At 26.0% G+C, this 16835-nt stretch overlaps 1 protein-coding gene across 4 annotated transcripts in view; it reads left to right on the top strand.

Annotated features, from left to right (window-relative positions):
- Nucleotides 1-16332, top strand: part of LOC129966586 (troponin T-like) — a 110285-nt gene extending 93953 nt beyond the window's left edge. For 2 of the 4 annotated variants that reach the window (XM_056081064.1, XM_056081063.1), the window contains exons 2-11: nt 160-205; nt 1715-1831; nt 3745-3831; nt 5357-5539; nt 6487-6708; nt 7822-7892; nt 8365-8386; nt 11061-11141; nt 14110-14467; nt 15895-16332. In XM_056081064.1, coding sequence (XP_055937039.1) covers nt 179-205; nt 1715-1831; nt 3745-3831; nt 5357-5539; nt 6487-6708; nt 7822-7892; nt 8365-8386; nt 11061-11141; nt 14110-14427 — 1128 coding nt within the window. In that variant the 5' untranslated portion in view covers nt 160-178 and the 3' untranslated portion in view covers nt 14428-14467; nt 15895-16332. Of the gene's footprint in view, nt 1-156; nt 206-1714; nt 1832-3744; nt 3832-5356; nt 5540-6486; nt 6709-7821; nt 7893-8364; nt 8387-10807; nt 10889-11060; nt 11142-14109; nt 14468-15894 lie in introns of all 4 variants that reach the window. The other 2 variants (XM_056081062.1, XM_056081061.1) reach the window with 2 other exon arrangements.
- Nucleotides 16333-16835: the final 503 nt, after the last annotated feature.

The raw sequence follows: 16835 nt of genomic DNA on the forward strand, positions 1-16835 counted from the left end.
GATTTTCTAAATTTTTAAATAAAGATGTCATTTATTAATATGTACTATTAATATCTAAAACTGAAATTTTGTATTAAAATTTTCTTGTCTTTAGAACAGATTTTAAAATTTACTTTTGGCAAGTTCTTCCAGTTTTAATACAATTTTTTTCCACAGCAGAGAAGAATCTCAACCAAAAATGACTGAAGCCGAAATCGCCATGGAGGTACGGAAATTTGTTATTCATTTTCATATACAAGAAGCAAAAATAATTTAGTTACACAAAGTTTAAACATATAAAATGACATAAAATTTGATCAAGCAATAAATCAATAAAGCTTATAAAAAGCTTGAGAGATAAAATAATAAATCTTATAAAATAACGATTATTTGATCTTGCATGAAAAATCAGTTTTCATGCAAGCTCAAATTTTACTTATATTGCTCATAAAAAAATAATCTGTAACCTTTTCAAAATATTTTGATAGCAGAGAAAATTGTTTTTATTTTTACTGAAGCAAGAAATTGAAAGAAAAATCTTTTCTTAAAAACCATAAAAAAGTTTATAATATAAAATGCTTTCATTTCTGTCTTTGAAAAAAAAATCGTCCATTTCATATAGAATCTTATTCAAATATTTTTATAATGGAGGGAAATATTCCTAACATCATTTGATTGTTGAAATAGCAAAAATAAAGCAAATTACATTGTCACATGAGAAAATGAAGGGAATACATTTTTATAAAACATTAAAGTTGTTCAATTTCATAAAAATGGAAAAATATTACAAGTTATCGATATTTGCTTTACTTCAGTATATTATAAAAATAATCTTAATATTAACGTTATATCTTCCAAAAATATATTTTTGGAAATAAATTTAAGTTCTTAGATAAACTTTAAACTAGATAAAGTAAAATTAACAAAATTTTTAATGAAGCAAATTTATTAAATTTAGTAAAACGTAAAATTTGTGCAGTCCAAATTACATTTCTTTAATTTAATGAAATTCTTATCCACATCAGAATATAGTTTTATGTCCTTATTATATTTCTCTATCGATATTTAAAAAAAATCTTTTGATAAAATTGCAGTAAATTATTTAAAGGCAAAGAAAAATGAGTAAATTATAAAACAAATTTATTAAATTTGCTTAAGGCATTATTTGAGAAATTCATTTTCTATTTCACAAAGTACATGTTTAAATTTAGTTTAATTTAAAATAAGAATACCATAAATTTGTTAAATATGATTAAGGATATGATGCCGGTGTCCTGGCATAGGGGTAGTTTGACTTCCCCGGGTTCGAGTCCCGATTCGGGAATAGTTGTTCTTCTTCCGTGTCCTATCCATGAGGTGTGTGAATGTGCCCCCATGCAAAAAGGGTTTGTGGAAGCAAATGTGACGCATGAAGTAGCTAAGTCGTACACTTGGCCCTAGTTGGCGCTACTGGAAAAACAAGAGACGCTCGCTCGGCTTAAATCGTTGATCGTCTTGTAAAGTGCCATAAGTCACAAAAAGGATATGTTTTTTTTTTGTTCGAGTTACATTTCTTCTTATTATTAATTTCAGATCAGAATTTCTTAGTAATATAAAAATTTAGAATAAAAATACAGCGAACTTTTTAAAAATATCTAAGAGATGAGTATTTATTGAATGTACATTTCATTTTTTCATATCAAATAAATATTAAGAATCAGAATGACAAAATTCATTTTCATTCTTCGTCTTGCAGGAGAAGTTGAGGAAGAAGAAGGAGGAGGATGAAGCCATGTGGGCAGAATACATCGCCCAATGGAGGAAACAGCGAGCAAAGGAGGAGGAAGAGCTCAGGAAGCTCAAAGAACGACAAGTAAGTACATATCCCAAGTACCCACAAGAAATAACTGCAAGCTATTCTTCATATCCAAGTTTTTCTCTCTTTGTTTCTGTAATATTGTCAAAATTTTGTTAATAATTGTTTCTGATAACAGTTTTGCATCTTACAATATGTACAGATAATTTTGTTCGTTAAAATATAACAGCACATAAGATACAACTCGAATAATACAAGACGTAAAATACAAATAAAAAACAAGACGAAAAATACAAGACGTAATTATTAAAAAAAACTGGAAAAAACTATGAAATGAACATTTTTTTTTCTGAAATTTCCTTTTAATTTCATTAATTTTGGCATCAGGTTTTTATAGTTCCTTTTGATAAGAAACAAAGGAGAGTAATTTTGCTATGTACAATAAAATTATACAAAAATCAAAAAAATTATTTATAAACTATAATTATAATAAATTAATAATTACCAAATTCCATATCAAAATTGATTCAGAATCCTCTAATCAAACTCAGTTTTATGTTTGACAATAAAAATTTATAAATATATTGAAAATTGATATGAAAAATAACTGCTTTGTAAAAAATAAACACCGGAAATTGCAAGAGCAAAATGGGATGAAATAATTCTCACTCGACGTCAATGCCCCTACAAAATTATTTTTATCAAAGCACGATCAATAATTCATTATAAAATTTTAAGATAAAAAATCCAAGCTCTGGCCAAGCAAATGACCTCTATTATTTCCTACGCGATACTTATCAACACAATTCCTGGCAGATTTGTTTAAAAGACAATTATGTATTAAAAAACTCATTGCAGTCCGAAATCGAGGCTTGATTTCATTTGATAAAAAGAGAATAAATCTCGCTAATAACAGTTTATATATCATTTATTGACACCAAATTGACTGTACAGTACAGACCAATTGGTTCGTCAGGGATATTGATTATATTTAATTATGATTAAATCATTTAGATATATCTTCATGACTATAATTTTTTTCAAATTGTCAGACGATAAAGCTATGTTATTTTAATCGTCTTATATTCTTTTCAATGTATACATGAATCTTTCTTATGGAAACAGCTCAATGATACCGTAGTTCTATTAAAAATATAAATGAGGAGGTCATTTATTTTCTAAACTCCACAATATTGTTTCTTCACTTTTTTTATTCACCTTTTAAATTAGACAGGTATCAAACAAAACCACTCTTTTTTAGGTTTAATTTTGTAAAAATATCAAACATTAAATATTTGATGAAAAAATGAAAAATTCTCAAAATTCGGGAAAGATTTTCACAATTATTAAATTGGCATAAATTAAAAGAACATTTTTAAATTTTGTAAAGGTTGTAAAATTTATTTTTGTTCAATATTTATTTCCTCAAAATACAGCATAAAAATGCCAAAATTCAGTCTAATTTCTAATTAATTAAAACACTAATTAAAATTTACAAAAATTGCACCTTACATCATTGCACTTAGATATAAATGTTTCGAATTTTATAACAGTAAGTCCGATTATCTACATTTAGAAAGTGAACGCACGTACACAGACACGAATTTATCTTTATTATTATTAAAGATAGAGATGAACATGTACGTATATAAAGGCATTCTTGGGTAAAATAAATATATTTATATGTGTATACACTTTGAATTTTTCAATTTGTTTTTAGCTAAAATGATGAATTCTATGGAATTAATTAAATTTTGCATTATATATATATATATATATTTATATATATTAAAATTTTAAGATACATTTTTTTTGTATAATTTAATATTCTGAGATATACTGCAAATCTTTCATGTACACATACATCGATATATTCAGTAATTTCTTTACAAATGTTGTTTTTTCCTTCCTGTTATTACTTTTTATCATTAGCAGTTGTATGTATTTGATGCATTTTTTATCTTTTATAGGCGAAACGAAAAGAAATAAGAGCCGAGCAGGAGAAGCGAATGATGGAACTGAAGAGGCGACAGGAAGAGCAGAGACAACGAGAGATTGTAAGTAGATATTTTAGTTAGAACTTGGATACTCTTTTATCAAGATAGATAGAAACAATTTTGTACAAAAGTATTAAAAACTTTGACATAAATATGTAAATTAATATTTAAAAGTCTTCCAAAAATATTATTATTTTTTTACTACAAAATAGATTTCTTTTCATTTTTATTTCTTTTTAATTTTTAGTCTTTAAATTTTAATTGTATATTATAAATTCTATAGGAATTATTTTTTCCAATCTCATTCTAGGGAAATATCATGAATATGAAATTAAAATTTAATTAAGGAAATCGATAAAGGGGAAGTTAGATTATGAAAATATAAAAATATTTTATTTTTCATTTAGAACCAAAACAAAGGGATATTTCTAAACTATAATATGTAAAGAAGTGAGTGAAAAATCGATTACAAAATTGCATTTTTACAAAGATGGAGTAAATTAAGTTAAAGAAAAAGAGTTAATTTTTTTGTAATGTACATATATTGAAATTAAAATAATATTTTGTTCGGATTGTGATTGCTTCTTTGAAAACAATCTTTTCAAATCACAATAAAAATTTCAAAAAAATATTTATGTGTTTTTAATTTGAAAATTATTTGACTTTAAGATTAGAAAATCTAGTGGAAATAATTTATACTAAATTTTTTAATTATAAGCCAATTTTTGAATTTTCATTTTAAATACTGAGCAGTTCTGATATTATATTTTAAAAAAAAGAAATAGGACATTTTGCTTCTGACAGTTAGTTTTTAAAATATATTACAAAAAAATATACTTTTCGTACACTTGTATAATTTAATAAGTAGTTTTTGATACGATTAAATGCTATTTATCATTACAAATCAATCTTAAAATACTGCGCAACTCGTTTTTGAACATTAGGAACTGGAACCTGTTCGGCTGAATATCCAATAAAAATCAAGCACGAGAAAAAAAAATCTTTTTTGAAGTAGCGATGGTTTAAACACGTTCAGTTGCTAAAGATGAAAATTCTAGGGAAAAATAAGAAGGATATAATTTTTTTCAGCAAGTAAACTGCTTTAAAAATTTTCTGCTTGTATATTATTCTGATAAGAAGGGTCGAAATTTATGTTATTTTTTACCGTATGACTATTAATAAATAATATATGACACGTAATATTTCAAATACGCTTCTCATTTCGAATATAAATGAAAAGATAATCTTCAGGAAAATAATACTTTGAATTTGATGTCTAAATCCGTAAAATCCAATGATATTTTTCAAATTCTATTTAGTTCATTTTCTTTTTGGGCAACAGTGTAAAAGTCAACATATAAATTGAAATTTATGGTATTTTGAATTTAGGAAATCGGCAAAAAAAAAAAATGAATAAATATATCTATTGAATTGCATACAAAAGTAGCTATTATATTATGGTCACGTAAAGAGGATAAAATGTTTCTAAAATGCAAGCATTCTGTCTAAAATGGGAAACATAATACATTCTTTTCAATCATCGAAACATATGTTATCCTTTTTCAAATATAATGTATCTCTACAGGAAGAGAAGAAACAGAAGGAGGCCGAGGCTAAGCGCAAACGCTTAGAAGAAGCCGAAAAGAAAAGGCAAGCTATGTTGGAAGAGCAGAAGAAATTGAAAGAGGGCGTCAAGCCTAATTTCGTTATTCAAAAGAAAGAGGGTGCTGGTCCAATTATCCCTGCTCATGCTGGTGGTATGGATAAGGTGAATAAAGATTTATTATTTCTCTGAACGATTTAAATTTGCTTTTAAAACTTTAAAGAATCATTTATATTTATTTATTACAATATTTTATTTCATACTTCAATATATGCTATGGCAAGAATTGATCTTGTTGATGACAGTATTTCGTAAAATTTATTGCTTCATCTTGAGGAAGGAGCTCATAGAAAATTACGCCTTTCCAATCCCAACAAATGGACAAAAGAACTTTTTTGGGTGTAGTACCGGCGTGGGTATAGTAAAGCTCTGGTACAACTGCAACCGATGACATAGACGGCTAATAGATAAGCCTGCATGTTTTCACAAGCAGTGCCAGATAAGGCCATTCATAGCCTGTATGAACGCTGAGAAAGAAACTCTCGGGGCACTCTAATACATAAAATTTGTTGCAACAATGAAAGGGTTGGACGAATAATTTATCAAATGTAAAATATTTATTTTGTACTACATAAATATTTTAATACCGAGTTATAACTTCTAGATATAACAGGTTATTCCTGAAATAAGTTTTATTCAACTAATATTTATGATATTATTTTATACACTAATTAAAGAAGGAAAAACACTAAAAATAAGTCTAATTTAAATTGAATGTCTTTAATAATAATACGATTTTAATAATATTGTTATAATATTTCCTTAATTTTATTGGTTCTTGTGTATTGGTATTTCTACTTTATTACACCCAGGGATTAATCTTCAAAAACTTCTCAATGATATCGTGTTAATCTATCAACTATGTTTATCAGTGACATAATTAATTTCAGCTAATTCAAAAATTTGTCAACGAAATATAGCTAATTCATAAATATTATCTCATTTAATGTCAAAAATTAATTAAATTGACAATGAATGAAACTTGTGAAATCCTATTAATTAGGTTTGAATATATACTAACTAACTAACATACACTTTTTTCTATGTTACAGATGGGTACACTGGAGCAAGCTCGTGCCGAGATGTCCAAATCCAAAGAACAGCTGGCCGAGGACAAACAGATTGCTCTGACCTATCGTATCAAGCCTCTGAACATCGAAGGTCTGTCATCTGACAAGTTGCGTGGTGTTGCTGAGGAATTGTGGACCAAGATTGTCCAACTTGAGAGTGAAAAATACGACTTGGAAGAGAAGATGAAGAGACAGGACTACGATGTAAGCAAATTATTATTATTAAGAACAATACAAATACAGGTTCATAAATTTGGTAATATCACCTATGCAGTCATAATATCCAGGTGCTGATATATCATAGACGTGGTATGATAACACTTTTTGTCCTTGAAGCAAGAACCTGGGAATTGTTTACAAACAGTTTGATTGGACAGAAATTGACCTAAACTGCAAAGCTATCTCAGGCTTGAGATAATGAATTTGAATTTTCAATTTTACTAGCCCAAGAACCATATTTGGCTAATCTACGCCACACATCTGCTTACGATATTTAAAGGAAGGATTTTTTTAAAACAAAGATTGCGTTGCATGGTCAAGAAATTTAACCATATTATTATGCTTCAAAGACTAAAAGACTTTTGACTTTTAATTATACTTTAAATATTAAAATTGGTAACAACTAAAAAAACACACATACAGTAGTTGTAGCTTGAAACATAAAGGAAGAGTTATTAAAAAATAACGAACTTAATTATGAAAACTTTTGAAATCATCTGAAATTTATCTTCAGTTTGCTATTTTACATATTTATTGATTTCCAAATCCTAAAGTTTCATAATATCAGATATCTTAAGTAAGAGTGAAAAGAATTTCGGTGCGAGTCTAGAATTTTTAAGTTCTTATAGGAGAAAACTGAAAATAAATGTAATAAGATTTATTGTATTATTTGATTATAATTTAAAATAGAATGCTCCACAAAAAATGAGTTCTTAATTTAGAATGCTTTTTCTTGCTTAACCAAAAATAATGTTTAGACAGAAAGAGTAAAGAGTAATTGCTTTTATACTAATTATGCAAGTATTAAGTAAATAAAATGTTACTTTGTGCTGCAAAATAGTAATTTATTTTATAATTTGATATTAATTAATGGAGAATTTATATGGTTTACAATTGGGGACCGATTTATCGCCTCAATTGATAATAAATAAATTTTGCAGTATGCATATTTCATAGCTAATTTCATTTTTCTAAATTAATTAAAAATTTCACAATTTAAACATTTACTCTTTTTATATTGCAGCGCATTAAAGAATAAGAAAGTACCAAAAGAATTTAATTCCTGCAATTAATAAAGATTTTATTTCTTTTTCACAGTTGAGGGAACTCACTGAAAGGCAAAAGCAAATTAACAGGCAGAAGGCTCTCAAGAAGGGTATTGACCCTGTGTAAGTTAAATAATTTTATATTTCAAATGTTTGAAATATGTAAAATATATTAAAAAGACTTTTAATTTTTATGTGAATATATTTAGCTTACAAATATGGATATTCTAAGGTAGGTTAATATTTAATTTTTTTCTAAACATTTTACATTTTGAACAAGATTTTTTTTTTAAATTTGAGGAATTAAAATGTTTTTGTTTCTATTTTTATAGAATTTTGTTAGTATTTTTAAGTATTACAAGTAAATTAATTCTATAATTTTCTTTACATCATAAAATGATTTCTTTATTTATTCTTTTTATGAATAATTTACACGAGATAAAATAAAGTAATGTAAAAGTTTAATTATTATAATTTTTAAAAAAAATTTCAATTGTATGTTTTGGATAGAAAAAGACAAAGTTATTACTTAAACTTAATTAAAATTATTTTATCAATATGGTTTGTTAAATAACGTGTAATTTATCTCTTATAGGGAAGCTGAAGGAAAATACCCGGTAAGATTTATTTTCTATGCTTTGAATTTTAGTGAGAAAAATACAATTAACTCGAAAGAAGACATAAGAAATTCACATAAATTAATGTATATGTAGAAAGTGGAATTAAGAGCATCTTTAAGTAGCTTATTCTTGAGAAATTTATACAAAGTATAATAAAAGTTAATTATTTTAAATAAGTTATGAAAAATTAAGTCAATTTAAGATCTGTTATATCTTTAAACATTAAAATTTAGCATTCATTTCTCCTTTTTCTAGACTTGAACGTTTAAAAAGAGGAATTTAAATAACATAAAATAATATATGTTTACATGAATAGTTGTTCTGAAATTTAAGTTTATGATTTCAATGATTGCGTATCAATATTAAAATAATTCACTTTTACAGATAAAGAATGTAAGTAAGCTCCATTACTAAATAATAGTCTGCGTATGAAATATATTAATTTTTATTTTGTTATTTCAATTAGAAATAATAACTTGATTTCAATCTCCAAAAAATTTGACTTTAAAGTACTTGAAGTTTGATTGGATGTTTATATTAAGTTTTACTACATGGCAAAAAGGACTACTTTTAATATAATAATTACTTAGTTAGGATTTTAGAGCTTGCAGTATAAAATAGAACTTTATAAAAATGCCTAAAATAGGTATCATTTTTCTACTATCCATGATCTTCTAGAATCTAATTTGAACAAAAAAAATTAACATATTTCATAATTATAGCAATATATAATATCGTTGATCTAAATTAATTAAAAATATGTATTTTATAAACTTGTTCTGCTAAGTTCAAAATAACGAAATTTCATTTTCTATTTGAATTAAATTATTGTTTAATGGCTTATTATCCTTATACTTGGTGCAAGTGCAAAATACAAAAAAAGCTATTCGTGTTTGGAATTTCGATTTTTTTAAAAGAAATAACAAAACAATAGAAAGGAAATTCGTAAATTATTTTTAAGTCACTTCATAAAAATGTGAAACAAAATGTTAAAAAAAATCGTATGGATATTTTGTGCATCTGTGTGTACATACATTAATCAATACTAAAAATATTTTCTTCCCAAATACTCGACGTAAATTTGTATTCCTATCCCGAACCTTTGCGTAAAAATTAATCCAGACATAAAAATTAAATCCAGACATTTTTGGAAAAAAACTGTAACTGTATATGCAATTGAGTGTTTGAATAGAAATGATCTGTTGAATTCGTCAGTGCTCTGGAATTATTTAAGTAATTCTTATATTCATCATAAACGAAAATCAAACATTTCAGAAATATCGAAATGAATTATCTTTCAACCACGCGAATACATTGTATATTTCTGAATAAATAATTTTAGCATCTAGTTAAATAAACAGTTTTTTTTAAATTGCAATAGCACTAAATATGTTTTAATCCTATTTTTGGTGCAATTGCGGCAACAAAATGATCTTTAAGTCGATAAAAAAAAATAAGTAAATAAATAAAATAAAAAAAATATTTCATTCAGTTTTTTTTTCTTTTTGTTAATTATATATTACTCGAAAAATGCTTCATCCTTTCAAACCCTTTCCTATATCACTTCCCTTATACTTTTTTTATATCTACAGTCCTTATTACTCTCTTGATTTTATTTCTAATTAAATGAAAATATTCAACTCTTAAGACGGTTATGCAAGGTGTCCATAAAGTTAGTATGCAATTTTAAATAGAATACGGCTGTAAGCACAAAATACAAAAAAAAAAGGCAGTAAGAACATTTAGGATTTAGGATATGCAATTAGTCTATTTTTTTTTTCGAAAATTTTTCTTAAGAATTACTTGCATTTTATGAATCATTGTTTTTTCATGATTTTTTTTTAAATAAAAAAACTTATCATTGACAGAGTGCTTTTTCTTATATTTTTCATCCACATATATGCGAAATTTCTGTGCGGTACTTCTTTTTGTACCTGTTTTAAAAGCTTTTGAAAAAAAATAGCTGTTGATTTTAATTCAACAAATGAAAAGATTGACTTGGAGATCCTTGGAGTTGAACCAAATAAGTAAACAAACAACAACAACAAAATATAGCCAAGGAATTTCAACATAAAAATAGTTTAAATCGAACTCATTATCACTTCTAGTAAAGATATGGTCCTTATTTTTAAAAAATTATACTGATTTTCTAAAATTAAATCCCCCCCCTCCACCCTAAAATGATCAAAGTACAATAGACTTTCGAATATTTTTTTTACAAAATATTTTCTTTATATACACTTCCCGAGTTACAACTATTTTAATCTGAAATTGCACACGCACTTTCTGTGCACTCTGTATATCTTTATAAGAAAGTTGTAGATTTTTTTAAAGAGATAACTTCCATTTATCCTTGCATTCCCTGTTATCACATTGCCATTTAACCCATCCCTTTCTCCCTTCATTTTCCTTATGAAGCCGAAGATTTCTGTTGCCAGCAAATATGAGCGTCGTCTGGATCGCAGGACTTTTGCTCACAAGAAATCTTGGTTTGAGGAAGTAAGTTTATCTGTTTACTGTGCAAAGGGTCCTCATGACGGCATTGGAATTTGGTCGTATTCCGACAGAAGGTATTGGTTTCACTCTTTGACCAGGTTTCGATGGCTCTCATGACGTCCCTTTTTGTTTTTTGATTCAATATGACTAAATATGTTTCATTGTTTCATCGTAGCCAAAAATTCACGTTGCTAGCAAGTTTGAGCGTCGTGTTGACAGGAGGACATACAACGACAAGAAATCCTTGTTTGATGGTGTATGTATAAGGAGTAGTTGTACCAATTGGTTGTTTTGTGCCTATCCCATTTATTTAGAAATAGCTTAGAGCTTATGCATTTTATATCCACCCTATATCTTGAAATTGCCGCCCCATCAAATTCCTCCCAATTGTTTTGTAATTTCCATCCTGTTTTTAAGCGGTGTTTCTCGATTAAAGATGCGATGCAAATAGATTATATTCTATCATAAAATCTTTAAAAAAATTCATTTTTGTTACAGATATAAAACCCAAGAATAAATTATTTCCAAGATTAATTTTTTTATTTCAATTGTATGAAATGAAATGTAATTGCATGTATTTAAATCTATCGGAAGAAGAATTTCCTTATCATATATTATTTATTTTAAGCCATTTACTATTATTTTGAGTCTATTTTTAACAAGTTCCCAGTAAATTTAATATTTTAAGTATCATTCATTTGTTTAAATTTAAAATCAAGAGGGTTAATCAATCATATAAGAAAACAATAATCGTACTTATAATATATAAGTTTTCGTTATACTATGAAAAATAAATGTTTTAAATATTTTTTTCCTAAACTTTTGATTATTTTACAAATAAAAATAATTCATTTCTGTTAAAGAAATAATAAAATATAAATAATTAAATGAGATTAATTTTTTATACCTTAGATGTAATTATTTGAATAAAAAAAACGGCATCATAAAATTGAAATTTTAAATTTGCATCTTTAAGATGACTTTGAAAATTCGAATAAAGAAAAATATAATTTTTTTTATCAGCAACAGTCGTAAAATTTTTAATAAATTTTACTTAATAAATTTAAATTTTAAAAAATAAAAAAATAGATTGTTTTAAGAAATTTTAATATTTTTTAAAAAAAGGGATAACTAAAAATGCTTCAACCGTTATAAAATTCTTAGAAAATTTTAGTTATACTAATCTAAAATGTCCAAAAGAATTTAAGATTCATAAACAAGCATAAATTTAACTCCATTTTATCAGGAAATTAAACATTTGAACTATGGCATCAATTTAAGAATAATATAAAACCATGATAAATAACGAAAAAAATAAAAATAATGTTCCTTTTCAAACCCAAACATATTTTTTTTTGAGAAACACCGCATAAAAGTCTTTTGTTATCAGATTTTTATTCCTTATGTTTTCCCTTATACGTTGTATGACAATTAGTTTTGGATTTTCCTCAAACGCACCATCACCGTATCTTTAATTTTTTGAAGATGGTTGAAAAAAATATTTATATATTGTTTTGTACATATATATAATCAGGTGTTTTGTGTACAAACAGTGTTTTGTTTTTTTGATAAATTTTTGAGTTAATGGATAAAACATTTTTGTGAAAGCAGAAAAACAGAACCTGGCTTGGAAATCTTTTCATATGTTTTGATATACAAGTTGTAATATATTATTTCTAGTTTTTGCATCGAAACAGGTAAAATGTCAGCCTGCTTTTTATATATTTTGCAACCTGTATTTTAGAAAAATAAGAATTTTTGTCTTTTTTTGAAAACTTTTTTGCAAATTTGGTATTTTTTAGAACGTTTTTAGATATTTTTTGCTCCTAAAAGGAATATTATGATTTTTTAAATGAATTTTTTTGATAAAAGTGTTTGAACTTAGAGGAAATAATTAAGAGAATGCTTTTGTAAATTTTGCATCCATCTAAAATTTAATTCTTTTAATATCCTATACATTTTTAAAATTAAAAAAATCTTAAAAATTATTTGCTTTTTCGCAATATGCATGTAATTTTATTTTATAAACAACTTATATTTTAAATTCTGATTTACTTTTAATAATTTAAATTGTTGCATGTAATCTAATCCTTTCTGCATGTCTTTTTTCTTTTTTAAAAATATATATATGTAGTTTATATATGTATTTTATATTAGAGATATTCTAAGTATGATTACTTATATATCCCTATACTGATTTACATATAATATTATATAAAACACATAGTATCTATCATACGAAGCATTCACAAAAATAATTTAAAAAATTCATACACATATACAAAAATGATTTGATGTATCCATTTAGCATTTATAATGAATAAAAAATTGTTTTAATTCAAAATGTATAAAACGCTGAAAAAATTCGTGAATCATTTTTTTCTAAACTTATATATAAATAGAAATGTCTTTTCATTGTTTAAAAATTTAATTTTATTTAAATTCGGAAAGGGAGGTAGCTAATATATTCTTAAAAAATAAATATATTTAACATTTTAATTATGCTGTATTAAATGTCAAATCTTTTTCTTTATCATTTATCCTTTCATTAAACAATAAAAATTTTGTATTGCGTCATATAAAACCGGTTTGTTTCGACCGCCATCATTGACCGATCAACGTCTATTATTTTTTTTTATTTGAAATCGTTAATCGAAATTATCATGATAAAAGTAGTGAAGTTTTATAATTTCATACAGCTGATTAAGATGACGTAGACGGTTTGTCGTTGATTTGTCTGGAACATTAGTAGAATCTTGAGATGCTGAAACTTGTCATCACACTTTCTGTACGACTACACTGCAATTGAATCCCATTATTAGAGATTTTGTTAAATTTCAGTTGTAGCTTCAACATCATGAATATACGACTTTCTCATTTTAGTGAGCATTTCAAATGCCAAATTAGCATCAACAATAAAAATATTTTAGTTCGGAAGAATTTGAAAGAGTAATTTTATAAAAACTCTAACATTTTACATTAGTTATGAAACGAAAATATGTATAACGATCCGAGGATATAATGAATTTGTATGTTCGCCATTAATACAGAATTAAGAGTTTTTCCGACAAAAAATAGCAGAATATTCAGCTTTTGAATATTAATAAACAAGATATTACCAAGAATCTTCTAATTTTATAATCATTTGTTTAATATAACATAATTAAAAATTCCTATTAGAACATGCATTTATCTGTGGCTTATTTATCTTTGACATCATTCAGGGTTTGGAAAAAACTATGAAGGATATTATGGAGAAGTCCTGGGCTGAGCGTATGACCTCCTTCAAGGAGAGGGGCCCCAAAACTCTTCCCAAGTGGGATCCTACCGCACCCAAAGTGAAGGAGGTCGTTGAACACAGAACGTATGACGACGACGACTTGCTAGACCTTGAACCACCATCCTTCGGACTGCCTGAGCCCGAACCAACCAAGGCACCATCTCCACCTGCAGAAGAGGAGGAGGAAGAAGAAGAAGAAGAGGAGGAGGAGGAGGAAGAGGATGAGGAAGAAGAAGAAGAAGAAGAAGAGGAAGAAGAATAAACATATTTTTCATAAAGAAAACTGTAACCTGATTTCCTGGGTAAGTTCTGAAAGGAAGAATGTCGCAATTTCTTTTGTTAAAATTTAGTTTATGAATAGTTATGAAGAAATATAAATAAAAAAATAGTTATAATGTAAAGTTATAAGTAGATTGTATTATTCTTTGTGATCTTATCAAATTCATTTTAGAGATAACCTTTCTTGCATCCATATATTCCTATGTTATCGTTCTTGAAAATTTGAGAATAATTGTTTTAAATCCCCCCTGTATATGCCCATGCTTTGCTTTTTCTAATATAAAAGCAATTATAAGAATTTATCCATTCATCAATTTCAATATTTCAAAACAAATTATCTATAAAAATTTCTTTATACATTTCATATATTTAAATTTCATTGTATTTATAAAATTGTCTTGATGCATTTTGAATAATATAACAAAATTTTGTTTCAATAACAGTAGCCGTAATTGCTTATTTTTTCAAATGAATAAGAAAAATTATTTTGAAATAGTAATACTTTAGAAATCTAAGAATAATGCACTATTTTTCTCTTTGTTCTTCAATGTTGGTTGTATTTCTATAATAATATAAAATTGTTAATATAAGTTCTTCACAATGAGGATATTTTGTTGGGAATTTTGAAATCGTCATGATTTTTTGGAGTACTGAGTTTGAGAATAAATAATTTCAAAATTGAAACCAGTTTGAAGTAAAGGTGATACACATATGTTGGTTCAATATGATTTATATCTGCCAACGTGGTTCAAACTCTTATCTGAAACCTTGGCTTGAATGAGTATGAAATGAAAGATTAGGTAGTATAACTAATGTGGTATGTGAAAGCTTAGGAAGCATAGCTTATCATCCTCAGTTTTTGAAGGACTTTGAGAGGCCCATTCGCTAATAACCTTCCTAAAAATAGGACATTAATAATAATAAATTTAAATCAGAAAAAATGTAAAAGAAAATATAAAATGGATGAAATTATTTCCTTTAAAGTAGCTTCTAATCTGAAAAACATCTTAAGTTACTACATATATGCCTTTTCATTAAAGGGATATTTTTCAAAAAGTTTGAAAATTTTCCAATATATAATATTATGCAAAAAATATTACTAAATTAATGATTAATATTAGGGGTTAGCTAATATTAATTGCTGAATGCTTGCTCAATATTTGTTATTTTGTTGTCTTTTTCATAAAAAAAAATGGAAGTTTATTAAAAAAATTAATAAAATGGAAATAATCAGGTGAAATGTTTGTGGAATATTTAACTGAAGGATCAATTGAAATTAAGTGTGATTTCATTACCACCTGGAGAAAAACAAAGTTTTCTCGTTTTTAAGTTTATAATGAATTTCATTTACTTTTAGAATAGAATATTAATATAATATATGCATTATATAATATATATAATATATGCATTATTTATATAATATGTGCATTAATTTCTTTTTTTCTTCCAGAGTATCCTGGCAAATAGGTGTGAATAGATGTATTTTCTTAAAAAATCATGATTTTGCAGAAAACACGGACTAAAAAAAAATTCGTCATTTTCTAACAAAAGTACATGAAACTAAAGGAAAAGGTACGAAAATGTGAAAATCTGGATAATTTACTGAAAAGGGAGCCAAGATGCTCAGTCATTCCTCAATTCCTCTTCGACTCGGTTTTCCATTCGCTTATTTTATTCGCTGTAAATTGTATTAAAGAAAAAAAATGTAAAACAATCTGTAATTAAAATATATCTCTGTTCACTTTCTGTTTGTACTCTTCTATGACGGTTACTTTAACAGAGCATGCGCATTGTTAAGAAAATCTATTCATCTGTGGTGAATTGTATGCTTGTATGTATCTGTTAAATGTAATCTGATATTTATTAAAAGCTGCAATGTTTTACTCAATTTTAGTCTATTGTTTTTATTTTGAATGATACGTAATTTTTGCTTTATAAAAGGTTTCTATTATCTTATCTGCAACGATATGTTTGTCACTGGCAATAAAAATTAAGTCAAGAATAACGTATTAGATGGCTTATGGCATTGAGCAAATGCTCTTTAAAAGTTGTTTCAGTAAGAAAAATTCAATATCACTACTAATAATATTAAAGAATGATTTTGTTTTGACTCTCTGCTGGATTGATCTAAAGTTACCAAAATTGACGCAAATGCGCTTTAAATGCATGGATGTACATCTGTAAGCACATAATTTATTGTATTTTAATTAATTAAAAATTACGCCAGAATTTGGCAAAAACTGGCGTTTTTCCACTTCCGAAAAGTTATTGCACAAAACAAGATTTTATTACATTTTAAAATATAAAAAATTTTCTTCTTAATGATAACTATTTAATTACCTTGCAATTTTTTCTTAAATTTTAAAAATTTGTAAGAAGATTTTTTTTTTG

The sequence above is a fragment of the Argiope bruennichi genome, chromosome 4 (genome assembly GCF_947563725.1).
Source record: "Argiope bruennichi chromosome 4, qqArgBrue1.1, whole genome shotgun sequence".
Classification (NCBI taxonomy): Eukaryota; Metazoa; Arthropoda; class Arachnida; order Araneae; family Araneidae; genus Argiope; species Argiope bruennichi.